This window comes from Pelodiscus sinensis, chromosome 13 (assembly GCF_049634645.1).
Source record: "Pelodiscus sinensis isolate JC-2024 chromosome 13, ASM4963464v1, whole genome shotgun sequence".
In the NCBI taxonomy this organism is placed as follows: Eukaryota; Metazoa; Chordata; order Testudines; family Trionychidae; genus Pelodiscus; species Pelodiscus sinensis.
Window position 1 is genome coordinate 33,848,175 of NC_134723.1, and position 27,089 is coordinate 33,875,263.

At 43.6% G+C, this 27,089-nt stretch overlaps 2 protein-coding genes across 5 annotated transcripts in view; one reads left to right on the forward strand and one right to left on the reverse strand.

Annotated features, from left to right (window-relative positions):
• Positions 1 to 7,410, forward strand: part of LAMP2 (lysosomal associated membrane protein 2) — a 23,018-nt gene extending 15,608 nt beyond the window's left edge. The window contains exon 9 of one of the 2 annotated variants that reach the window (XM_006115401.4): positions 4,937 to 7,410. In XM_006115401.4, coding sequence (XP_006115463.1) covers positions 4,937 to 5,079 — 143 coding nt within the window. In that variant the 3' untranslated portion in view covers positions 5,080 to 7,410. Of the gene's footprint in view, positions 1 to 1,509; positions 3,960 to 4,936 lie in introns of those variants that run through there. The other variant, XM_006115400.4, reaches the window with a different exon arrangement.
• Positions 883 to 27,089, reverse strand: part of ATP1B4 (ATPase Na+/K+ transporting family member beta 4) — a 45,693-nt gene continuing 19,486 nt past the window's right edge. For all 3 annotated transcript variants that reach the window (XM_006115403.4, XM_006115404.4, XM_075940988.1), the window contains 6 exons: positions 25,402 to 25,530; positions 22,597 to 22,701; positions 21,060 to 21,256; positions 20,056 to 20,112; positions 19,243 to 19,338; positions 883 to 16,617 (listed from right to left, as the gene is read on the reverse strand). In XM_006115403.4, coding sequence (XP_006115465.2) covers positions 16,456 to 16,617; positions 19,243 to 19,338; positions 20,056 to 20,112; positions 21,060 to 21,256; positions 22,597 to 22,701; positions 25,402 to 25,530 — 746 coding nt within the window. In that variant the 3' untranslated portion in view covers positions 883 to 16,455. The remainder of the gene's footprint in view (positions 16,618 to 19,242; positions 19,339 to 20,055; positions 20,113 to 21,059; positions 21,257 to 22,596; positions 22,702 to 25,401; positions 25,531 to 27,089) is intronic.

Sequence of the window (27,089 nt, forward strand, 5' to 3'; positions counted from 1 at the left end):
ATTCACTATAAGTAGAGAACTATATGGACTTCTTTCTTGCTGGAATTTGTGCATGCTTTGTAAAGGCTCTTCCTGTACACTAAGATCTAAGTACTGTCCTTGAAGGGGATAAGCTTTCCCAGAATACTGCAGGAAGAATGTTACCTAGAGCTGATTCTGCTAGTTCAACTGCCAGCAAGATGTAGGTGTCATTTACAAAGCTCAGAAAAGGTGCCTAGCAATTGCCTCAGTTATACTCCAAGTGGTTGCATGCAACTTTCATGTTGCATAAATCTGTCTTGCAGAAATCCAAAGAGCAGGCATAAAACTCGTTCTGAATAAGGGAAACTTCTCCTAACATTTCTATAGTTAATTCAAATGCAGTACTTGATGTAAGTGCTTTCTTTATTGCTTTTAAGTTAGAATTGATCACTTGTTGCAAAACTCCATAAGAGCTTTTTTGACTAACAGCTATGTCATGGGAAAATGTTGGATAGGTAGGTCTACTCTACCCTGGAGAACTACTCTTATCGTTTCATTACAGATTCGGTGCATTAGCTGAAACGTCACACCATGCACTAATAATTATGCTGTAACATATGTTTCTTGATTCAAGAGTGAATACTAAAATCTTCACTTGCCCACCTCTGTTACTAGTCTGACTTGACAGTGGGGTTATATGTTTGGTATACAGAATCGAATTGGCAATAGTCTGATTAGGGAGGGGGGATGAGTAAAATCAAAGATCCTTTTCTTTTGACTCCTGGCTGTTGGCCTAGGGTCAATTAGTAAGATAATCTCACTTTCATATCCTCCAGGCATCATTAGTCACAGCCTGTGGTGTGATTAAAGTCAAAAGCAGTTTAAATTTAATCTAAGATCAGTGAACCTTCACACTTTAAAAAAAAAAAAGTTCCTAGAAAGTTAGGCAAAGTCTAAACTTCAATGGTGATTAAGCACCTAATTCCCTTAAGCTTCTCTGAAATATCTTCCAGGATGAGACCAGATGGTAAAATTGCAAATTACTAGATTTGCATCTTGTAATGAACTTGCTCATCTTGCAGTGCAAAAACTTGGATGACTGTTCCAAAGCATTTTACTCTTGATTAAAAATTTAAATAGCTTTAATAAAGAGAAGCAGGCTGTTCACATCTTCAACTGCACTACACTCAGATGCAAAGCTAACAGTTTTCAGCATCACTGCCTTATTTCCATTTAACTATGGAAAATCTGCCGAAATAAGGCCTGCAGGTTCTGCGGAGTGGGGGGAAGACAAGTGGTAAGCTCCAAGAAGGGATTTGGAATATTACATTTGTTAATCTCATCATACACACACAATGGATTCTATGGGATTTCCTATTTAAAGTCTTTGAAATGGGGAGGGGTAGCATTGAAAACTATAAACAGGGTCTGGCTGAAGGAGAGCTCTAATACTAGATGGAAAGCTATGTGAACAGTTATGGAGAGGTTGCAATGTTCATTATTTCTATTCATCTGGCTTTCTTTTCAAACTTCCCTTTTTCCATCTAGCTGAAGACTGCAGCCCAGATGTGGACAACTTCATTGTGCCCATAGTAGTGGGAGCAGCTTTGGGAGGATTAGTTGCTCTAGTACTTATGGCTTATTTTGTAGGCCACAAGAAACGCCGTAATGCTGGGTATCAGCAGTTTTAAATACGGGAAAGCTTTTTTTATAGGGGAAAACAACTCTCCTTACATCTGAATAATTTGACAAAACCATTTATTGAAAGTGACTCTTGTTTAAGAAACAGATTTTTAATTAGTACTGTGTGAATCTGACAACTCCTCTTGAGTGACTTATTCTGGTCAGTCATACTAAAGTTTGTTTCATCTTCTGGATATGGAAACAGTGCTGCCAAAAATACCACATCAGTAATTCTATGATCTTATGTACAGTGTGATTATATATGAATGAAGTTTTGTTCCTAATTGCTGTGAATGGCATCAGTACTAAACTAGCTGTGGATGTCATCAAGTATTAACATACTATCGTACATTGCAACATCCAATACTAATAAAGGTTAGTGCCTTATATGCAGTTTGTCAAATACAGCTGTTGTGTGGCTGTCTCTAATAGAATGGTTAAAACTGACTTTTGCAACTTAAAGATGCTCTGTATATGCAGTTCTCTGGATACAGCTTTGAGTATGCAAGCTTAACTGCACTTTGGTTCATTTGCTTTGTACAGCTGGTCTACAGATCAAAAATACTGTTAAGGATATTATAGTCTTTTGAGCTACTAATTAATGGCATTCATGACTCTCTCTCCAATGTCAAAGCTGATATTCAAGAGAAGGGAAGATGGGTTGGGCAGGAACTTAACTCCACAGTCTTTGTGAATTCACATGGCCAGTCTGCATAGCTTCCAAATGCCTCAGAGAATGTACCCCTTCTGTCTTGAACAACAGACTTGCAGTGATTATGGGTTCATCTACATAATGCTGCATTTAGCTTGTGTGAACACTGCTTGTTGGCACTTTTGCTAATAAAGTTCCATCCTCTAGGGGAGAGTTTTGGTCTGTTGGCAGGAGAGCATGCCTGCTGAGAACAACATTCACGTGTGCATTTGCCATAGCAAAACTTTGTTCATGGGTCCTTAAACCATGAACAACAAATTTTGTCCAAGTGTAGACACAGCCTTAGTAGTAGAATCAATGTACAATTAGCCGTATTTCAATTTGCAAACTTGGTAGCCACACCAAGCTTTGAAAGGTTAGGTTCCAAACCATTTATTTGATCTGAGAAAACTAACCTGATCTCCCTGCCTTGCTAATGTAAACTTAATCTATTGGTGGCTACTTGGCACCTTTCAGTATTAAATCAGCTTGTGTTCATATTAATGACTTAGTACCGATGTGCTACTTAGTGTTCACGTAATCTTACCTTCCCAAAATTCAGAGTAGCAGGTGGCCAAGATGAAATTGTAAATACTATATAGCAACCTGAAAGAGTTGTGATCACTTGTAAAAATAGCTCGTACCATAAATTGTCCCCTTCACAATGCTGTACTGCACAGCAGCGGCCTCTGAATTGGAATGAACACAGAGGCTAGACTTTTACGTATTTTGGTTGGATAGTAGGGAGGAAAATGTAGTTTGTATCCATTTATTCTCTGAAAGCTGGGTTTATAAGTGGCAGTTTGTTAGCAAGTGTCTATCTGAGATAAATTTGTCTCAGTATCTCTTCTAAACCTGTGGCTTTCAGTCTGTTTGGCATGTGGGCTATATGTGCAGTCTGTGTTGTGGCCTACATCCACACAGGGCAACACTGAGGGTGTAGCTGTGCGCTGATTGGTCTGCAAATGGCCCACAGGCCATGGTTGTAAGTTAGATTCAACTTATGGGGGAGTACTTAAGTAGTAGCTGCTACCTTTTTAGAGTGCTACATCTGTCCAAGATGCATCTTCTGTTCAAACGTAAAAGTAAACAAACCCTATTCTTCAGCAGCAATCTCCCAAGCTTTTACAACTGGTTTCAAAATCATACCACCTGAATTGGGGTGAACTAGATTGCATGTCTATAAAAGTTATTTTAACTCCTGCCTCTTGGTAGTGGTCATCCAGCAAAGACCAATAGCTTGGGGGATTGGATGCTCACTTTGCTTTAAAAAGAACAGCAGTGTTAAATGACGTCCTTGCAATTGGCTAGTGAGGGTAAGTTTCTCCCTAATTTACCAATAGGGAAAGTGAGCTAGGACTGTTGTATAACTTGCCAAGGGATTAGAGTTGGCATTGGAGCTAAGTCTGAATCCTATGCTCAGAAGCCCATACTGACTCTGAATTTATCATTTATAACAGAAGAATTAATGTGTACTCCAAAAACTGTGCAAAACCACTGTGGCATTACAACAAATGTTTTTATGATGCTGTTGATTTCAATGAGTTACTTAATTCTTCAAGTGATTATCTCCATGATCTTTGTACTGAATGGATGGAAAAAAAATAAAGCTATATGCGCCTGTGGTGTGTGTTCAGTATTTTCAGCTGCCCTGATATATTTTTGGTTCTCTTACAGCCATCTGTACAGTGCTGCTTTCTATATCCTTTGTGTTCTCATTTTCCATACACTTCTGAAAATGCAGTGATGTATGAAGGAATGAAATCAGTTGGGTGGGGATAAAATGTGCCATTTTGATGCTTTAATCCTGGTAAAATTTCTCTTGCATAGTGATCAACTAGTATGTTCTCTCAATTAATACTTTGTCCTGGGTTGTGGCTGCCATCAGTGAGAGAGCCAGAGGTCTGGAGAGAGCAAGAAATTGCAAGTGAATGCTAATGTGAAGATCTGAAGACACCTTCACTCAGAGTGGTATATGGGGCCAAATGTGACAGATTGCTTTGAACACTTCAAATGAACCTTCTAGCTGTAGGCAACCCAGGGATATTCATTGTCAAGGAAAACAGAGCAATGGCCTGAGAATGCAGTAATTTGACTTAAGATACATTATTCACATGGCTAGAGTCAAGCAACTGGCGTTGATATACCTTAAGTCAAGTTACTGCAGGGGGAGGGGAGGTTGACAGGATAAATTCTCCCATCCACTAACTCAACTTTTTTGTTAGGGGTAGAGTACAGGGGTCAACTGCAAAACAATCTGTAGCTGATTTTGTGGGTCTTCAATCAACCAATGGTTGATTTGAAGGGTCTAGTGATTTCAGGCTGTGTACACGTTTTTTTGCAGAAGAGGATATGCAAATGGCATGCTCATTTGCATATCTTCCAATTCTTTTTGCGGAAGAGGTTTTGCTGCTAAAAAGCCCCATGTAGATGTGGCCATTTGTTGGATAAAAACCCTTTTTTCGCAAGATCCCTTATTCCTCAAAAATAGAATGACAGGTTTTAAAAAGAGGGAGGGATTAAATGTTAAAAGGGTCTGTTTGCTCCCTGCTTGTTTGGTTTCTAATGCTTCCTCTCCCTCACTTTTTTTTTCTTCTACAGCTGAAGAATGCTTTGCAGATTCTGACCTGAACTTTCTTATCCCCATCGCAGTGGGTGTGGCGCTTGGCTTCCTTATCATTCTTGTCTTTATCTCTTATGTCATTGGAAGAAGGAAAAGTCGTACTGGTTATCAATCTGTATAATCTTTCGTGCTGCCTCTGCTGCTTTTTTCCCTTAACAAAAGTTATTAGTTTATGGTTTTCTTCAACTAGATATATTAAAACAAAGGATAGTATATTTGTGCATATGATTGTGAGAACAGACATAGCTGAAGCTACTGTAAGACGTTGAGGTAAAGTAAAACAGCTCCAGGAAACACTTATGATGAGGACCAATATCTGTCCCTTGGGCAATGTTATTTGATTGAAAAGACATGATGGGAATGCCGTTTATATGCAACATTTTTAAACTCAATTCTTTTGCATAATCTCACAGTTGGCAAGTGTTACATGCAGCAACTCAGTTCACTTCTGATAATGCTCAAGTTAAACACTGCTAGATGTTTGAATGCTGTCCAGCGAAGGATTGTATATGCTGTTGGAAAGAAATGCAAAATCTTTCCTACTGTACTACTAGAAGCAAACTTACTACTGCTGCCTTTTTCTGTTTTCCATCTAACTGCTTGTTCTCTGGGGTTAACTTAAAGCTGCTTTTCCTGTTGTATCCAAAGGTGGTCCTTGTTTTTACAACACATAACCCAGAAGTTTTCTCTTAGTAACTAATGTATTTGATATCAATCTGGAAAAGATGTTTGTGTAGATGGATTGGGTGAGTCCTAGCATAAGTTGCCCAAGAACAGAAGAACCTGATCTTAGTGAACGGACAAAGTTAAGGAAGCCTGCTACTAGCTCTAGGTATTCTGTACTGATCTTGTCCAAAGAGGACCACATTAAGCATCTTTGTGTTAACCAAAAGGTGGTTCTGCTTCCTGACTTTGGGCTAATGAAAATTCTGAATTCACTAGGTCCAAGTTTTCATTCAGTCTATTTAAGGAGAGGGTAATTTTGATCTTTCAGCTTGCATTTCTATTGAAGGAACTAATTTTAAAACTTTCTTCCAAAGTAATCCTGTATACAAAATGCTGATTTTTCTAGAACCTCGTTCTTTACAACCATAGTAAAGAAGTGATCCCACCAAAGAATGGGCTGGTACATTGTATCCAATTAAACTCCCTACCTTATCATTAATGTTGTCATACAAAGGCCTTCAACATGTTCCACAGTTTGGCTGGAGCAGGATGGAAGCTAGTTATTATTGGCTAAATTATGCCACCCTGAATGGATCCATTGGGATAGGAGCATCTTCCTTCATGGACCTTTCTGATGCAGATCTGCAGAAGCTGCTGTTGTGCTCTTACACTAGGTTTTGGGACTACCTAATGGGCTGGCAACTTTTTAACCCTCTTTGCATGGCTGTTAGTAGCTGGTGGTTAGACATTGTAGGGAATGTGTTTAGCAATCTTCTGTATTACAAGGTTAAAATGTTTCTGCCCCAGCAATGGTTCAGAAAGAGCATCTCCACCTGATTTACAGATAGGCTTTGGGCCTTAACTTTACAAATTGTTTGGATCTTGGAAATGGATGCAGGTAATTGTGGAAGAACTAAGTCAAATCAGATGAGAAGTGAACTTTCATTTCTGGAATGACTGGTTTACAGAAGGAGTGCTCCTCTTTGGATGGGCCTACTGTCAAAAGAGCCCATGAAGTAAGCTCCAATCTCCCTTCTCATTTGATACCATGAAGGAGGATATAGCATGTGAGGTGCTGAATGTAAAGTAGAGTTCATACGGAATGTGGCTTTCTTTAGAAGCATAGGTGCCTGAAACAAAGTTTAGTAAAAGCATATATGGGGTTGGTCTATAGAAGGTGTTCAAATAGACTTAGATTTGAGTAATATTGGGGAGGAAAGTTCGTTCAATGCTGACTTACATTTCAAAGAAACTATTTAGGCTCTTATCACATTGTTAGTTCTATTCTGACTACAGCATCATACATGAGCTGTCACTGTTCCTTCTAAGGGACAGAATTAGAGCTCTGAATGGATTAGATCCTTTCCAGATGGGGACTTAAATTAACCCTTGTGCATTGGAGTTTTTGTCTCCCATTTTTACTGTACTCTTGCAATGCTTTTCCTGAGGGAAAGTGCTAAATGGGCTACTTTGAACATAAAACACCCCCCTCAAAACATCACCTCCACAGTGACATGAGTAGGTTCTATTCCTGCTGTTCTGTTAATCAGATCTGAGATTCATGCATTGCATCCTTTTAATCCAGCTGGTGACATTATTAAAGTGCGGCAATTTCCTAAAAGTAAAAATTATTTTTTATTTAATCAGAAGTCAAAATCAAGCAAGCACTTTAAAGTTACTGTGCCATGAAGAGTGTTAGAAACTGAGTGTTCTGGATTTTTGGAAAAGACTGTACAAATCTGCCGATGAAAACAGAGTGTATATATATTAAACAGAGTTGACTATGTTTTGCTCAGTGTTTAATATTCTTTGATAGAGGTGAACGCATCTTTTAAAAGCTTTGCATAAGGGGCTGGTGTGGCTTGAATTTCAATGGATTTGCAAACACAGCAGTCTCTTGCTCTTTTACCCCAAACTCCTTTCAGTTAAGGACTAAACCAGGACAGATGGGTGGCATTTGTGCTGCCATTGCTTGGTTATTCACAGAATGTGGCTCTTGCAAGTTTAAGAGTAGGGGGTTAATAAAACTGAACAGGAGGAAGGGTAACTTATTTTTTATAATTGCACACTAAAGATTATAGTCAGTATGCTGTTAATATGAAAAGGATTTTAGCATGTGGTGATGAAAAGAAATATCGATGTGCTCTCCATGGCTCTGGTGCCTTTCAACTTCTATGAAAGTTTAGCAGCAAGGCTCAGCACTCAGTCTTCAGAGTTCCATCTTTTTAGCTCACCAATACAACCAATAGCAATTATAAAAAGTGTTCATGTGTCATCAAAATTGCCAATAAAACTGATTACTGGATCTTTATTACCTATGGAAGCCTTGGCTATATAGCAAGCACAGCTTGATCTTCGGCTGCTGGGAGGGAAGTTCTAATACTTTTGCCTTATTTTATCTACCCTAGATTAATCTAGGTGGTGTTGACAAAGGGCTCATTAAAGGTAAGTTACTAGAGTAATTCTACAAAGTCCTATTTAGTGAATGCCAGGCCACATTTTTACAGCTAGGTGCTAAACCTAAGTATATGGAGATACCTCAATATACAAGTCTGAATATTTTTCAGAGATGCTGAGTACCCATAAATCAAGATGTCTTGGGTGTTGAAGATGCTTATTTAGAAGTCTGTACACTTAAGTTTTTGAATACCCAAGTTCCAAAACTTTGACCAAAGTTAGTATCGCATGATGATCTGTCTTTTGCTTGGAAACCTAATGTGATTACAGCAGTGGTGATTGTTCATTATGATTAAATACCACCCCCTCCAAAAGACTTGTGCTGGAAAAAAAAGTTAGTGGTCAATACCCAGTTATAACGCTCAAAACTTAAGGGGCCACTAAGGCTGCTAGAGATGTCATACCTGTGAAGTTTGGATTGTGGACAGCTGGGTTTGCCATGGCCAGGAGTACCACTTGGTGACCTGCTTGCCTGCTGTGAAGGTGTGGATCTTTTGAGACCTCTAGATAGACTTATGTATAGTGCTGAGGAGGAGCTGGTGGTCATACATGTACAAAGCAATGATGTAGGGAAGGATAGGAGAGAGATCTTGGAGGCCAAATTTTAGGCTGCTAGAAAAGATTGAAATACAGGACCTCAGTGGTTGTGTTATCTGAAATGCTTCTAGTACCCCATGCAGGGCCAAGTAGATAGGCAGAACTGAAGGCTCTCAATGTGTGGATGAGATGATGGTGTAGGGAGGAGGGGTTTAGATTATTAGGAACTGGCAAAACTTTGGGGAAGGGGCAAGCCTACACAGGAAAGATGGGCTTTACCTATAACAAAATATCAGATTGCTGGCGCTTACCATTGAAAGAGCTGTAGAGCAGTTTTTAAAGTAACATCTGGGGAAAAGCTTCCAGGTACAGAGAAGTACATGGATCCTACAGAACATTACTAGGATATACAGAATCTCTAATAGACCCTTCCCTAAGGAAAGAAGAGAGGATGTAATATAAAATACAGGTAAGTTCAGCCGTCAATGTCTGTCATGTGTCTGTTTAGTTATCTGCCATTATAAGTTTTTAAAAGTGCTTATGCACATTCTATGAGGATAGTGATCCTAAACTTGGTGGAATGAGGCTAATCAGTAGATAGCTCCTTCTGGCACAAGAGCCTCTTCTGCAAAACTAGTGGCTCATTAGGTATGCAAATGAGGCTTGGTGCTATTCCATGCTTAGCCTCATTTGCATATTTCTGCCACAAGAACCTGAGTGTAGACATTGCCTATAGAGAACCACAGAAGTGCCACAATGGCTTAACAAAGTAAAAGAAGTAGAGATGAAAAAGGCATGGTTCAAAAAGTGGAAGTTTAAATCCTAGTGAGGAAAAATAAGAGCATAAACTGGCAAATGAAATATAACTATGATTAGAAAGGTCAAAAAATTTGATAGCCAAAAGTAGTAAAAATTAAGTACATCAGAAGCAGGAAGCCAGCTCAATAAGCACTGTGGCCACTAGGTGATCAAGCTCCTAAAGGAACACTGAAGGATGATGTCATTGCCGATAAACTAAATGAATTCTTTGTGTTTTTCACTGCTGAGGATGTGAGGGGAGATTCCTAAATCTGAGCCTTTTTTTTTTTTTTTGTGACACATCTGAGAAGCTATCCCAGTTTGAGGTGGTTTGGGAATAAATTGATAGTGATAAGTCATCAGGACCAGATGGTATTCACCTGAATATGAAATCACAACACTTCTAACTGTGGTTTGTAACCTATCCTTAAATCATCTTCTGTACCAAATAACCAGAGGGTAACTAATATGGTACCAATTTTTAAAAAGGGATCTAGAGGTAATTCTATCAACTATGGGCCAGTAAGTCTAACTTAGGTACCTGGCAAATTAGTTGAAACTATATTAAAGAACAGACTAACTGGACTCACAGATGAACATTATGTCAACACCATTTCTGCAAAGAGAGCATCCCTCAGAATTCTAGTAGGTTTTGTATCAAGCCTGTGGCCAAGAGGGAGCCTGTGGAAAGCCTTTGACCAGGTCTATCAGTGAAGACTCTTAGGCTGCATCTAGACTGGCATGATTTTGTGCAAAATCTTGCTGCCTGTTTACACTGGCTGCGAGTATTTGTGCAAGAACACTGACTTTGTAATGTACAAAATCAGTGGTTCTTGCATAAATAGTCTGATGCTCTCGCTCAGGGATAAGCCCTCTTGCACAAGTATTCTTGTGCAAGAGGGCCAGTGTAGACAGCAATGTTAATTTATTGCGCAAGAAAGCCCGATGGCTAAAATGGTCTTTGGCACTTCCTTGCACAAGAGAGCTTCTACACTGGCATGGATGCTTTTGCGTAAAAGCAAATCTTTTGCACAAAGGCACATGCCAGTATAGACGCTCTTGCGCAAATACTTTTAACAAACTTTTCCGTTACAAGTATCTGCGCAAAATCATGCCAGTTTAGATGCAGCCTTAAAGTAAGCTGTCATGGATTGGTAACTGGTTAAAAGACAGGAAACACAAGGTAGGAATAAATGGTCAGTTTTCAGAATGGAGAGAAGTAACTAGTATCACATGGGATCCAACAGAGGTCCGGTCCTTTTAAATTATATATAAATTTTAGAATGCCTGTCTGTTTCTCTGCAAGTCCATGGCTGTGTCTACACTGGGCCACTTATTCCAGAAAATCAGCTGCTTTTCCGGAATAAGCTGCGAGCTGTCTACACTGGCCCTCGAATTTCCGGAAAAGCAACAATGCTCTACTGTACAAAATCAGCCGCTATTCTGGAAAAACTACTCTGTTCCCACTCGGGCATAAGTCCTTATTCCGGAACGCTGTTACAGAAAAGGGCCAGAGTAGACAGCCCAGTAGTCGTTTCCGGAAAAAAGCCCCGAGCACGAAAATGGCAATCGGGGCTCTTTGCCAGAAAAACGTGTCTACATTGGCCACAGACGCTTTTCCGGAAAAGGGGCTTTTCCGGAAAAGCAGCCTGCCAATGTAGATGCTCCTTTTCCAGAAAAACTGAAAATGGAATAGTATTCCATTTTAAGCATTTCCGAAAATTCATGCCAGTGTAGACACAGCCCCTTTAAGAACTCCTTAAACGATAGGATCTAGGGACTCTAAATTTAGCATGCAGTTTCCTCTTCTAACTTAAAGCAAGCTCAGGCTGTGGTTGTTCCAGGGCACACAGAAATCTTGGGAAAAGGACTGTTTTCCATAACATGCAGAAGGAGGGGCTGATGTTTGAAAGAATGTGATGTGAGAATGTCCATAGAGGCCAGTGAGCCTGCAGGGAAGAGCTAGCCTGCAGTGTTTACTGGGGCCCACCACACCACTAGGAGTGGCTGATGGGCTGGGGCTTTGTCATCTGGCTTGCCAGCACACCAAATCGCTCCCTTTCCCACCTTCTTGCCCCTTGCCTAAGGTGTCAAAGAGGGAGGGAAGAAAGACAGACAAGCCCCTGGGGGCTAGGAGGAGGTTGCAGGGGAGAAGAGGCCTGTGCCCTGAGCCCCTCCACACCCCACCCCTTCCAGCCTCCTCTTCTCCCCCATCCACATCCCCAGGTCCTGCCCTGACTCCTGCACCTTTCCACCACCATCAGCCTTCTGCTCTGAAGGATCCAGGCAAAACTCAGTAAGTCTGACAGTATATTAATAAATTATTTGAAGAAAGGTTTATAGAAGCATGAGATATTTGCTCTTATTTTCTATTCCTTTAATAATTTACCTATCATACACCTACATCTTGAATATGGCATGCCTTGCCTCAAAAAAGGTATCTTGGCATTGGGAAAAAGTGTCAAAGGGCAACTAAATGAATAGGGGTATGGAACAGTTGCTGTATGAGCAGAGATTAATAAGACACAGATTTTCCAGTTTGGATAGGAGATGACTAATGGGGAGGATATGATAAAGATCTATAAAATTCTTTGGTGTGGAAAAAGTGAATAAAAAAGTTATTTACTCATAACACAAGAATGAGAGGATCCACCAAATGAAAGTAATACATTGCAGGCTTAAAATAAACAAAAGGCAGTACTTCACACAACACACAGTCAACCGGTGGAACTCCTTGCCAGAGGATGTGAAGAGCAGCAATTTACCACGGTTCAAAAAAGAGCTAGATAAATTCATGGAGGTTAGATCTATCGATGGCTAATAGCCAGGATGGTCAAGGAATGGTGGCCCTAGCCTCTTTATCAGAAACTGGAAATAATCAAGAGATTCATCTTCTGATGCTCATGTGTTCTGTTCATTCCCTCTGGGGCACTTGGCATTGGCCACTGTTGGATGACAAGATACTGGGCTAAATGGTGCTTTGGTCTGACCCAGTACTTCTATTCTCATGACCTAAGATAATGGGCTGAGTGATCCCATTCATCACACACATTGTAGATGGTATTAGTGTTTTTTTAAAAAAATCACTCCTAAATGGGTCAGTGAAATGAAGCCACATGAGTGCAAGCACACTTTCAAGAGTATGTTGTCTTGCTGCAACGAGGGAGGCCTGCACGGTACATGTGGCTGTAGTGAAGGCTACGCTCTATTCCTATGGGTACAGGAGGGGGTACTCGGACCACAGTGACGTGGGTGGCTATGCAGAAAAATTAATGGTTGAATAAGTTGGGATACATTTTTCACAGATCCAGATACTAGAAATAAACATGCTCCACTTGCTGGAGGGAGAAGGAGACTGTAATGAGCAAAGACGTGTTTCCTGCACAGCCTGGTAATGATGGGCGATTGCTAGTTGCCAAGTATGATCATGTTCCATGGGCCCTCAGGTGACTGGTAAGGCTGATCCTTGAACCTCAAGTTCTATTACAGTGAGGACAGATGTTTCCAGGTACAGCAGGAGGCTGTTGACTATGACTAGAAGCCAGTCTCTCCCTCCTGCACCTCTTCTCAGCATGTCGGCAGGCAAATTCAAAATGCAGGGAGCCATTGCATAGGACTTGTCTCTATTTTGAGTGATCCTGCGTGAGAGTCACCCAAGTGCCAACATCAATGTTGCACTTTTTTAAGTTATCCTTTAGCAAGTCCTTGTAACACGTCCGTTGTCCTCCCATGTTACGGTATCCTCCTTTCTGCTGAGAAAACAGGATCTGTTTTGGGAAGTGATGGTCTGGCATCCGAACAACATGACCAGTCCAGCGAAGTTCCTGACGGATGATCATTGTCTCAATACTGGTGGTCTTTGCCTCTTCTAGAACATTGATGTTAGTGTGCCTGCCTTCCCATTTGATCTTCAAGATCTTGTGCAGGCAGAGTTGATGATACCGCTCAAGGACTTTCAAGAGATGTCTGTAGGTTGTCCAGGTTTCAGACCCACACAATAGTGGTGGGAGAATGACAGCTTGATAGACAAGAAGTTTGGGGTCTGTTCGAATGTCATGATCTTCAAATACCTTGTGTTGTAAATGAGCAAAGGCTGCACTGACACAGCTCAGATGATGCTCGATAACCACATCGATATTGCCTTGGATCAGGGTTTCCCAATCTATGGGTCAGGACCCAAATATGGGTTGCTATTACATTTCAAAAGGGTCGCCAAGTGGTTCCCCGGGTGGCTCTGCACTCCCTCCTCCCCCCATTTTTTAATTGCCTTAGGTCACCAAGTCTTCCTGAATTGTCAAAATGGGTCCCCATCTGGAAAAGGTTGGGAACCGCTGCCCTGGATGAAAGACAACGTCCAAGGTAGAGAAAATGATCGACATTCTCCAGTGTGCCTCCATTGATTTTTAATAGATCGGGCACATGGTACCACATTTGGAGAGGGCTGATGGAGCACTTTGGTTTTCTTGAAGTTGAGGGTAGAACCAAGATGTGTAAGCATCAGCAAATAATATATAGAGTATACACAGTCTGGTAATAGCCAGCTAAAGAACGTAGACACCCAGGCTGAGTCTACACTGGGCCACTTATTCCGGACAAGCAGCCGCTTTTCCGGAATAACTTGCCAGCTGTCTACACTGGCCGCTTGCTTTTCTGGAAAAGCAATGACGATCTACTGTAAAATTGTCAGTGTTTTTCCGGAAAAACTATGCTGCTCCCGTTCGGGCAAAAGTCCTTTTCCGGAAAAACTGTTCTGGAAAAGGGCCAGTGAAGAGAGCACAGTAGTCTTTTCCGCAAAAAAGCCCCGATCGCGAAAATGATGATCGGGGCTTTTTTCCGGAAAAGCGCATCTACATTGGCCACGGCCGCTTTTCTGGAAAAAGTGCATTTCTGGAAAAGCATCCTGCCAATGTAGACGTGTTTTTTCCGGAAATACTTATAACGGAAAACTGTTCCGTTTTAAGCATTTCTGGAAAAGGGTGCCCGTGTAGACGTAGCCCCAGTCCTTGGGTTTCTGTCCAGGGAATGGAGAAGAGGGAGCACTTAACCATGTGTTGTGATGACTTTTGTAGTCAACCTAGGAACTAGCACCAATTGGCCTTTGACTTCCATGTAGCCCATAGGAGCAGTAGTGCTGGCTTGTGCAATGATTCCAGGAGCAGCACTAAGGTGTCTCAGAACAAGCCCATTCAACCTTCTTTGATAGTGGTGGGAACCTCTGTGCAGAGTGTAATGCCACAGATCTCATCATGTTGAAACAAAAGGGGAAGAGAGTCAGATCTGTAGGGCACTCAGCAATACATTGGCATATAGCATAGGAACAGAGGGTAAAACCCCCAATGCCACAGCTTTACCAGAAGGGAGAACCCCAATTTCTAAAGCATAGGGTGAGAACTAAGGAGGAAAGGCTGTTACTCTATTTAAGGTTAACAGGGTTACACAAGTGTCATTATGAACATGATCTGAAGCCAGTGGGGTTACACAGATGTAGCTGGGGGCAGAATTTAGCCTGCATTGCCTCCATTATTAATGCAGGTGTGCACAGCAGAAAGACTGCTGAATTGTCAGGGCTCAATGTGAATTTGCAGGACTGTCAGACAAAAATATTCATTTCTCTTTTGACTTACAAAATCAGTGAATGAATTTGACACCACCACCCCTGACACGTACAGTTGTTAGTCATTGTATAGGGCAGAACTTCTCAATAGCCAGACCGACCATTTGTGATAAGCCCTACAATAATAAACCAAAGATCAGAGCCTAGCACTCTTGATGAACCCTAAAGTAACAGCAACACTGACAATCTTGTTCTCCCAAGCAACCCCATATAAACAAGCTGCACAGTTTCCATGAGGTTGATCTAAACAACGACGGGTGAAACAAATCCTTGTGAGGATTCTGAAGGTGGAATTGATGGTGCCTATTTAACCAACTGGCCATACACCAGGAGGTATAAAAGAAAACCCCCATACAATATATTAAGAATGATATCACACTGTTAATTTCACCCAGACAGATACAGGCTCCACAATTCCTCACAATTCTCTGGTTTTAAGGGACATTATCACTGTGATCTGTTGGTTTCTGAGGGGTGAAGGATTTGGAAGGTTTTGTGGTGGGGGAGTGGTACTAGTGAGCAGGACTCTGCCTTGCCATAGAGAGAGTCAGCTTGAATTCCCAGCTCTGGGCTGGGCAGAAGGACACCTTTGTATTGTTTCCCAGCACTCTCTTTCTGCCAGTGAGAGATGCTGGGGGGGAGTAGGGTGGAAAAGCTTTCAGTCTAATGTACTCCTAGGGCCTTGGGAAGAGAGGTTAAGAGTGTATTAGAGAGGAGGGGGTACATCTTTGTCCTCTCAGGTCAGTTGTGCAGGCAACAATCTTAGTGATTCATAAATTATCATTCTTCCTTATTATGACTTTGAAATGGCAACAAGTATTTTACCTGTATCAAGACATGCTTGATGCTACCCCTGCGAATGCTGCTGGGCTGAGTTGGGATGAGGTCCCCAGTGGCCCCCACTGTCTGGGCTCAAGGGATTTTGAGATGGGCCTTTTTATTGGTTTTACACATGTAACCCAAAGAATCAAGGGAATACCCCAGACAAACGATTAGTGTCGTGTCTACCTGGGAAATGTACCTGCAGATACAATTAAAAATAAAAAGGTCAGGAATGTTCCTTTTGAGGTGACCCTATGAAAATAATATTAAAACATCCTGTAAGTATTTAAAATCAATCTTGAAATTGCTAGTGGGCCCTCTCTACCTGTAATTAAAAGGCTGGATCTTTGCTACCATTAATATTTGTTAGGCCCTTTGCATTTTTAAAATGTAGCTCTTCTGTGTATATTACATGACAGTTGGCTCTAGCTATAAATATATATTTTAAAAAGTCCAATAAAGACGTCTCAGTTATATGGGAAACAAGGTGTCTGTTTCCCTAGCACAAAAGGTGCTATATTCTGATGTCATGGATTCAAAGGGGTGCGGAAGCCCCTGATTGCCATCAACAGAGTTAAACAAAGTGCCCAATGAATACATGGGCTACATTCCGATGCTGAGTGTAAAGGTGATTCGGCCCAGGAAGCGATCGTTACTCGCATCATTCACAATTCCTTCCCCTTTCAGTCGGCATTGAATGGGGACAATATCATTCTTCTTCACATCTGTGAAGTGCATTGCCACCAGTGGGGAGGTGTAGTTGATCTGAAAAGGCGAGACACTGGATTAGGGATGTAACTGGTTAATCGCCAGCCCAGCTGTGCTGAAGGAGCCCCCACCTATGGGATCCTCATTAAGCAGTTAACCGCTTAACTGGTTAAACAGGAATTTACAGTCCTGCACTGGATAAGCACAACAATTGAGCAGGGAGGAAAAACATCAAATATCTTGTTGCCCCAGCCAGTGAAACAGTGTTCGGAGAAAGGGCCCTGCTACTGCTGTGGTGTCAATTGATTTAGCAGTACAGATGCTACAAGGATTAGGAAAGCTAATTTGTGCTAGGCTGCAGATCTGACCCAATGTGTTTGAAAGTAATGAGGACACATTTGAGTTCCTAATATAATATTCCTTATGGATTGATTTGCTACTATTCAAGCCTTCCATGATCAGAAGGAAAGGCTAATGAGGTTATAAAATACCTTTGGCCACTTTAAATTGTGGCTTTTTTGTCTGCAATAATAATGAAAAATAATCATGCTCTTTGTGATCCGTGTGCCCAAGGTACAGGCTCCTGAAAAATCAAGGTTGGAGCATGCATCTTATGTTTCACAAGGGAGCTGTTGTTCCTTTTGGTTTTTTTTACAATGGGAATTTTGTTGCTCACACATCTCAATCTGAACTAGGGTTGCCAGGTGTCTGGTATTGGCCTCTGTCCAATTTTTTTTTTTGCTCAACAACTTTGGTTCCCTGTCATGTGATGGGTTTTTTTTTCCTCAACTAATTTTCTGAACTCTTATTTGAATGTGTACTGCTCATCTAAGCCTCCCCGCACCAAATGGAATCTTAGAGGTGTAGGCCTAGAAGGAACCTCACTCGGCCAACTTTCTAATCACACAAAACTGAAGACCTTTGCCAGGCCGCTCTCCCATGGCCCCAACCCTTTTCTGGCCCCTGCTCACTCCACACAGAAACCATGGTCACTCACTCTCCCCCACCCTCACTCATTTTCACCAGGCTGGAGCAGCGGGTTGGGGTGAGTGAGATGAGGACTCCAACTGGGGCCAGGGCCTCTGGGGTGCAGAAGAGTTCACTGGTCTGGGGCCGAGGACTTTGGAATGTGGGAGGGGGCTGTGTGCAGAGGCAGGGGATTGGGATGCTGGAGGAGTAAGGTGTGGGCAGTGGTGGGGCTGGATTTGAGGAGGTTGGGATGCAGGAGGGGGCTCTGGGCTGGTGCAGGAGGGGGTGTGGGTTCTCACTGGGGGGGCAGAACTCTGGGGTGCAGCTGGGGAGGAGGATCTGTGGTGCAAGAGGGGGCTCCAGGCTGGAGCAAAGGGGTGTGGGATGCAGGAGGGGGTTCTGAGTTGGGGGCAGGAGTTTGAGGCGCAGAGGGAGGTTTGGGGTGCAGGCTCTGGGACAGAGTTTAGGTGTGGGAGGAGTCTCAGGGTAGGGGCAGACAGTTGGGGAGCAGCTTCCAGGTAGTGCTCACCTTGGGTGGCCCCATGCAAGTGACACCATGTTCCCTGGCTCCTAGGCGGAGGCAGAGTCAGGAGGCTTTGCGTGCTGCCTCAGGCCACCCCTGCAGTTCCCACTGACTTTGATTCCTGGCCAATCGAGGCTGTGGAGCTAGTGCACAGGGTAGGGCAGAGGGAGCACACAGAGTCCCCGTGGCTGGAAGCTTGACCACAGGGCCCCACCAACTCTAAATCTGTCACTGCATCAGACTTTTAATGGTCCAGTCAGTAGTGCTGACTGGAGCAACCAAGTTCCCTTTTCAACCAGGTGATCTGGTCAAAACCTGGACATCTGGCAACCCTATCACTAAGTAATCTAGTCAGTCCCCTACACTCAAGGCAGAACTAAGTAACAACTGGACCATCCCTGAGAGAGCTTGTCAAACCTGTTTTTAAAAACCTCCCTTGATGTAAATTCCACATCCTCTCTCCAGTGTTCATGTGCTTAACTGTTCCCTGACAGGAACTTTTGCCTAATGTCCAACCCAAAAATTCCTTTGCTGTAATTTTAGCCCATTGCTTCTTGACCTAGCCTCCGATATTAAGGAGAACAATTATTCCACTCTCCTCTGTGTAACCCATCTTTTATATACTTGAAAAATGTTATATATTTTTTTCAATCTTTCCTGATAGATCATGTTTTCCACATCTTTCATTTTTGTTCACATCTTTCCTGAAATGTTCTGCCCATAACTGGACACAATAGTCCAGATGTAAATAGGTCCATTAAAAGCAAGGGCCAACCTTTTCGGAAGTTGATTTGGGGTAACTCAGTTTTTCTCTGCCCAACTTGAGCATGTTGTAAGAAACAGGGCCCTACCCATTTCAAGTTGGGCATTTTAAAGCCCAGCCACCTCAAATCAATGGCTGCTTTGGAAAATTTCAGCTTATGGCACTACTGCTGTCAGCAAACTGAATAGAACTGAGCCCCTGGTAAATATCATACCTATTTTACAGATGAGGAAACTGAGGTACATAAGTTGCTCACAGAGCAAGTCAGTGTCAGAGCTAGAAATATAACATGGAAGTCCTAACTACCAGCCCACAGCCTGCCAACTATGATCTCACAGTGTCTCCCTGTTGGGTCCTGCCCCCTTCCTTCCCCAAGGAGAGATTAAAGGGAAGCCAATAGAGAATTAGCCCCCAAGTTTCTACTTACGTGAGTGAGCTTGCCATAGTATGGATAGTACATGAGATCAAATGTTCCATTGCCTGGATAGAAGTCCACTGATCTAAGAGCACTTTCATTGCCTTTCTGTAATTAAAAATAAGCAGGTGTGTAGTATGTGTGGGCAGTACAGTACAGCTCCCCTCAGCTCAACAACACAACTGGGCTTTGGCAGGCATCTCTGGAGACCCCAGCACAAAAGGCCTAGGTACTTTGTCACCTTTTTATACTGAGTGCTTACCCGTAGCACCAGCTGTTGCTGGAATGCGTCAGAGAACCAAGTGCACAATAACAAACAGGACAAAGGTTCATGTTTACTTCCTATAAATCTGTCTCCAGGCTTCATTGCCTCGTTGTTACTAGCTAAAGGCCTGGGCCAGTTCCCACTGAAACTAGAGGAAGACTTACCAGGCCTTGAGTGCTGGGTCAAGGACAGAGAGGGGGCAGTCTCAGCCCCTCTCTGTCTGTGTACCTGTTCCTAGGAGGGGTGGAGCTGAAGATGAACCCTCTGCTATTGGCATCCCAGGAAGCTGGAAGGGCTCAGCATTCCCATGATGTTTTTGGCAGCTCACACGGGATCAGGTCCCAAATGGAGAGAGGCAAGATAACACTCAGCACTAGCTACCTTCACAGAGCTTTGCAAACCTGCAGCCCTCGCTCAGTCAGTGGTCCCTACAATGTCCTTCACACAGGGGCTGGTGAAACATTTGTAACTGCATTGCAATTCATCACCAACAGGGACGGAGTGGGAGAGGCAGCAAGGCCCTTTCTGAAAAAAACACTCAACATATGTGAAAGAATTACCTGAATGGCACAGTTCACGCTCACCGGTATCCCAGAGCCAGGCCGATAGCCTATGATCTATGAAAAGAAAAGCATTCATGCAACTGTGAGCTGCGCAGCTTGTCCTGTGACACCCAAGCGCTATCACCATCCCACTCCAGAGGTTCTCTCTCCCTCTTAAGCTTATTTAGCTGATCAGATTGCAAACCAATGCAAGTTACTTTGGAGGCATTTTCTGCCATGAGCCAGTGGGGTCATTCACCCCAAAGTGGGGGGAGGATGCACCTGCCCACTTGTCCTCCTTGTGGGTCTGACCCCCCCAGAACTCAGGAATGGAGAAGACTAACAGGCTTTCTGCCCCTTCAAGGTGAGGCTCTCCAGTGAACTCTACATGAAGGGACACCACCCCCAACAAAAACATTTTCTGAAAGTTTTCCACTTTGGTGGTCACCCATTTCAGAAAGAGCCAGGTCTACTAGGCAACTAATTTCTGCTGTTTCCTCACATGACCATTTGATCTTAGCTTGACACAGATGAGCCGATACATCACATATTGAAAATTACTACAACGATCACAATCAAAAGGCCAGCCCCTCGTTCTTTCAAAGCTTTTCCAAGCAGCTTATGTATTCTACATTTATTTTGCCAGCAACTTGCCCTTTGATTCTAGGATATTTAAAGATTTCAGATTATGCACTGGTCTTTAGAAAATGCACAACTATAAAGAGAGCAGAATAGGGGACATGACCTCCGAAAAATAGCTTAATGCCTGGAAAGACATCCCAACAAAGAATTACCTTCCTGTTGCCTGCTTCTTGACCAAATCAAGGTGCCAGGAGCTTTGCAAATTTTCTTTGTTGGAATGTCTCTTCCTCTGAATGAAGCTATTTTCCACCTGATGTGGGGATCTAATTTTAGAGCTGATTGTACTAGCTCAGAAAATTAGCCTAGTTTCAAACTCAGCATAATAATTAATTTATAGTACTATCCAAGGAAGGAATTAAAATGACCAGGTTTTTCGATACCCGGTTCATCTTCAGTAAGATGCACGGCTGGCCCGTAGAGTAGCCAAACGTAGGATCCTCAATCCCAGAACAGTTCTCCAGTTGAGAGCGCTTGAACTGGCAGGCTTTCTTCTCTTCACTTTCCTTTCCATCTTGAACAAAGTACCGGCCAGCCGGGCACTCAATATTCTTTTCCTCTTGAATGTTGTCATTGTAAGCTAAGGTGAACCAAGAACTGGTTAATACATTATGCACTATCACAATCTATCCCTACATCAACGCTGAAGTTGTCAAAGGCCTTGAAGGAGCTGGAAAATCTCTTCCCAAGAGACAAAGTTTAATACCAGATCCAGCAGTCATCATGTATAGAAAATGCACCAACTTTAGCAATGGTAAATTGTTCATAATAAGTAGGGATTGGCATCACCAAGTTACATGATGGACACTTGACAGAATTTCCATGCTTAGAGATGGATGGTGGAGGGTGAGGGCTATGTTATTCAATTTTTTTGAAAAATCACCATGGACCTCAAAAGTTTTACCACTGACACTTGTGTCCAAGAATGGATGTGCTGCCGACCCTTCATACTGAGGCAAGTATTACGGTCCTCGCTTTAACGGGGAGGATTCAGGGGGCACCAAGTGATGAGCTGTCGTGTCAAGATTATACACTTGTGACCCAATTCTATAACTTCAGTGGACCTCTACTCAAGGACCATGCAGCTGAAAGCTAAGTACATGCAAAAATCTTCATAGGGTTAGGGAACCTTACTCAACAGCAGGGCTGGAAATAGAGCCTAGACATTCATTCCTCTCCCCATCACATTCCAGCCCCTCTCAATGAGAGTCTTGAGCAGGGAGAACCTTTGGAAACTAATGCTTCTCCGGCCTGAAAAATGAATGAATGGGCAGGGAACTAGGAGCATTGATTTTTTGGGATAGTTTGTGCTTCACCTTTTCTTTAGAGTACTTTCATATTTATTGCAAAGGCAACTGAAAGCAAAGGGGTTGGACTTGCTGCTCTGCAGTCTACTAAGCCTTTCCTGTGGACTTCTGTTGACATGCCTTCCCCTGTCCTCTTCTCCCATCTTTCTTGGGGTCCCATGTGGTTTGTTTCCTTGCAGTTTATTTTGACAGTGGGGGCTTAGCTGCAGCAAGCCTGTGTTCTTATCAGGATAGCATGGCAGGAGCAAAAAATAAAAGGAGCGAATGCTCAGGTTCACTTCACTCCAAGGAAGCTGCCCAAGTGCATTGCAGGAGGTTGCAGGAAAGACCCTTGGAAAGGGGTGTGTTCCCCCACCACATTTCCTACGCGGCTTGGCCTAGATTGGACATGGTCACTGTCATCTCCTAACATCTTTATAACATCGGATCTTTTGGAAATGTCATGGAGCTATCAGCCCCAGTTTAGCTGACATGATGTGTGGGTTGGCACCACCTCGTCCATATTGCCCAGTGTCTGCAGAGTGTTTTACTGTTTATTAAAGGTAAAATAAAAGCTTCTAGAACAAAGTTCTATAAAGACTGTGCTTTATTTTTAAAGAGCCAACCAGTTTACCTTGCAGGAAGTGATGCATGCTGTTCACATAAGGTTTCCATGTGCTGGGTTCAGAGACATTGAAGGCAATGGTAAATCCATGTAAGTATGGTCTAATCATTACTCCTGGTAAATAAAAAAGGCCTTTGTTGTATTAACAAGTCATGGAGATTCTGTTGGCTCAGGTATGTAAGTCTAAGAGGTTAAATTGGGTAATGCAGATTAATACATTGCATTATTTTATTATTTATTTACATTGCAGTAGAATCTAAGTGCCTATTATGGAGCATCTGCCTTACACTGGCCCACAAGGTGTTAATAGAGGCACAAGAGGCAGCCAATTAAAGAGGGCCTTTGGGAGGCTACAAGAAGCAGCCAATCAGAGCCAGGCAGGCCCAAATAAGGAGGGCTGCAGGGCACAGCAGCGTCACTTGCTCCCTGGAGCTCAAGGAAGGAGAACAGGCTGCCTTGAACAACAAAACTTAGTGCACACAGGACAGAGCAATGATGCCACCAGTTCAGGGTGAGGTAAGGATGGCTCTTCCTCAGCTGCAGGGATTCACAGGCCGAGGCCCTGAAACAAGAGTGAAGAGGGTGCCAAAGTCCATGGGAAAGTGGCCCAGAGAAATGAGCAGAGGGGCCGGAGGGGGCACATCAAGTGGAGGCCATCTACAGGGTCCCTGGGGTGAGACCCAGCATAGTGTGCAAGCCCAAATCCTCCTACCCCTCACCACTGAGGACATGGCCAGACACTGGACTCAACTGCAGTTCTCCTGAAAGGGGGAAAACAGAGCATGACATGTCTGGTGGGCTGTGTCATGAAGAGGATGCTGTGGTCCCAAGAGTAATGTGGGCCATAAGCGAGGGCAGCGAGACACCACCAGAGGAGGGCACACTGTGTGTCAGAGTTAACTCCTGAAACAGTCAGCAGAAGATACTGCAGTGGCGAGAAAACCCCGTTAAAGGGCCATAACCAGGTTCTGTCCCATTGTGCGAGGTGCTGTAGAAGTACATAAAATATTACAGTGTTACCTTGTGAGTTAGCAAATAAATTTAAGCTTCCCCCTGATTTTATGGAGGTAGTTTAAGACCGAGGGGCTGATTTTCCTCTCGTATTCATTTTACACCAGTGTAATCCATGGAGTTTAAGGGGGTGCCTGATAATTTGCCACAGCAAAAGTGTGAGGAGAACCCACCCTTTTGGGACATGCCTATTCTTGGTCCCCAAGATCTCAGTAACGCATGGGGAAAGCAAGGGCACCTGGTGTTTCAAATGGAAACAGACAAGCAGGAAAAATATATTTAAAAAAAGATTTAAACAGTGTTTGCATTTCACCAAAAAAAGGAAAAAATGTAAAAAAGGCAAAACATTTTTATTTATTTTTTTGGCCTGGGTTTCACCTTTAAGACTTCAGTTTAAAAGGGCATCAGTGGAACTGAACAACCAGTCTACTAATAGCTTGTCATGTGAATGTTAGGTTATTTGTACATCTTGGGAAAAAATTAGAATGGATACTTCATGTTTGGGTATTTAAAAAAAATAGCATCTTCTTGAGCAGTCATGTGATTTGAAGACCTGTAGTATCATTCATGACACCATTATATCAGCATTTATACTTGGTATCACACATGATTACAATAATCCTAGTTACTGGTTTCTGAGTACGTGCTTGACATTATGCAAACATAGTAAGACACAGTCCCTGCCTCAAGAAACTGACGGTATGTCTACATTAGCCCCCTAGTTCGAACTGGGGAGGCTAATGTAGGCATTCAAAGTTGTAAATGAAGCCTGGGATTTAAATATCCTGGGCTTCATTTGCATGTTCCTGTCCGGTCGCCATTTTGAAACTCCACTAGCCCGAAGTAACTGCCTGCGGCTACACGCGGCAGTGAAACGGCAATTCGAACTAAGTCCTTAATTCGAATTAACTGTTACTCCTCCTGGAATGTTACTTCGGGCTAGTGGAATTTCAAAATGGTTACCAGATTGGAACATGCAAATAAAGCCCGGGATATTTAAATCCCAGACTTCATTTGCAGCTTCGAATGCCTACATTAGCCTCCCTAGTTCAAACTAAGGGGCTAGTGTAGACGTACCCTGACAGTGTAATTGACTCATCTTTTCACTGAGCTCCTAGAAATGAACAAGAGTCCTGAGCTCCTAACTGACACACACCAGGCGAGATCTTCAACTGGGGTCAATGGACACACTGCCACTGGCTTGCTTCACACCAGCCGAGAATCTGGCCCAATGGAAAATTAACAGTCTACAAGTTCTCAGGGAAACAACCTCTGTCTCTGGCTGCACCCTTTCACATTAACACATATCGTTCCTGCAGACTCTCCTCAATGCGCCTCACCTTTGAAAAGACTGTTCCAGGCATGACAAGAAATGTGCCGTTTAATCTTGTCTGCAGAATTTCACATTAGATTTCTCCATCAAGGAAATGGAATTGCAGCTGCCTAACGCCCTTCCAGCAGCCACAAAGACAGAACATGCATGTGGGTGGCTATTAGGTATATAAAGGGTTACCGGTCACCCAGTAAGCATGTGCCTTACCGGCATGCTCACCGGGGTACTGGTTAACCGGCGGTCTGCCCCGGATGGAGCCGTGCAGTGGGCTCAGCCTGCCTGTCCAGAGCAGCCTGCAGCACAGTGGGCCTGGCCAGGCTGGAGCAGCCCTCCACCCCGGGATCCCAGTTAAACACGCAGTTTAACCGGTTAACATTGTAAATGGGATTTTACATCCCGAGTGGCTACCAAGACCATTCCTGCAGTCGTAGGTCAGCAGGGGGCTTGGAGGGCTGTGGGAATGTGCTTACCTGGCGGAGAGACTCTGTCCCTGTATGTAGGCGTGTAGGGACTCAGCGTGAGCAGCATCCCGTACATACAAAAGGAGAACATGCCAGCTAGAAACATGTAGAATATGAGGTAAAAGAATAAGATCAAGCCTGAAAGAGAGAGAGCACATGTCACTGTTAGCACAGTTGCTTTACTTCCACTGTCACAAAGGACAGACCCAATCACTCTTCTTTGCATCTGGTTTTTGCTAACCCTGCCTAGAGTCCTTAATTACAGAAGTAGCCTTCCCCTGATGCAAATCCCCTCAAACTCTAGCAAAGTCTGGGTCAGAGTCAGCGTTCCCTGTAAGTTGGGGGCTTGTGCGACCGCTCAGGAGAGATTCGAATGGTGCCCAACTGATTAGCACAGTGCCCACAGGGAGGTTTTTTGCTTCCTAGTGGTGTTGCACATGCAACATGCCTCAGTGCACATAAAAACGTATTCTGCACACGAATGGAAAAAATCCGCACACGGATGGAAAAGATTAGAGGGAACATGTCTGTTGGTCTCAGCCAGCCACTATCTGCAGCTGTTCTCACACAAACCATGGATCTGAATCCTCCTGGGAGCTGGAAATTCTCATATTCTGAGCTATAGCCACAGTTCATGGCCTGGCTCATCAGTCATAGGTGAGTCTAGACAGGATCTACATATGTACATTCCTACACTGGTGTGACGGCGGGTTGGGGGTCCCCCGTCTCCTGCACCCCGAAATGGCACAAACAGACTGCACCAGCCGGTGGAATAGAGGAAGTTTATTGCCTCTCCAGGATACAGCACAGCACAGATGTAATATGGTCACAGAGCTGGGCTAGGATGCCTCAGGCCCCCTTGAGATGGCGGAGACTGGGCCCCTAAACTCAAGCCCCTTTCCCTAGGCTGTCTCCTCCATGCTCTCAGACAGCAACTAACTAAGGGTATGTCTACACTACCCCGCTAGTGCGAACTAGCGGGGTAATGTATGCATACCGAACGTGCAAATGAAGCCCGGGATTTGAATTTCCCGGGCTTTATTTGCATAAGCCGGCCGGCGCCATTTTTAAATGCCGGTTTGTTCGAACCCCGTGCCGCGCGGCTACATGCGGCACGGGCTAGATAGTTCGGACTAGCAAGCTATTCCAAACTATCTGTATGTCCACGAGGCGTACAGATAGTTCAGAATAGCTTGCTAGTCCGAACTATCTAGCCCGTGCTGCGTGTAGGCGCGCGGCACGGGGTTCGAACAAGCCGGTATTTAAAAATGGCGCCAGCCGGCTTATGCAAATAAAGCCCGGGAAATTCAAATCCCGGGCTTCATTTGCACGTTCGGTATGCATACATTACCCCGCTAGTTCGCACTAGCGGGGTAGTGTAGACATACCCTCACTCTCTTCCAGCCCTGCCCCCCAGCCAGGGCAGCATTCCACCTTCCTTTGTTCCTCTCCATGGGGGGTGTCTGGCCATACTGGTTTGCATAGTGACTCATCCTGTTTTGCTGGGTCGTGGTACCCACGGCAGCCAGTGGGGGTTACCCCAGAGCCAGCAGCATAGAAACCAGCCAGGTACCCCCACTACATCACAACAGGATCAGACTGAACCCAGATCCCACCTACAACAGCTTCATACCCTTTCCGAATAGCAACAGTGACATTATAGACATAAAGAGACAATGGATAGCCACCCTCTAACA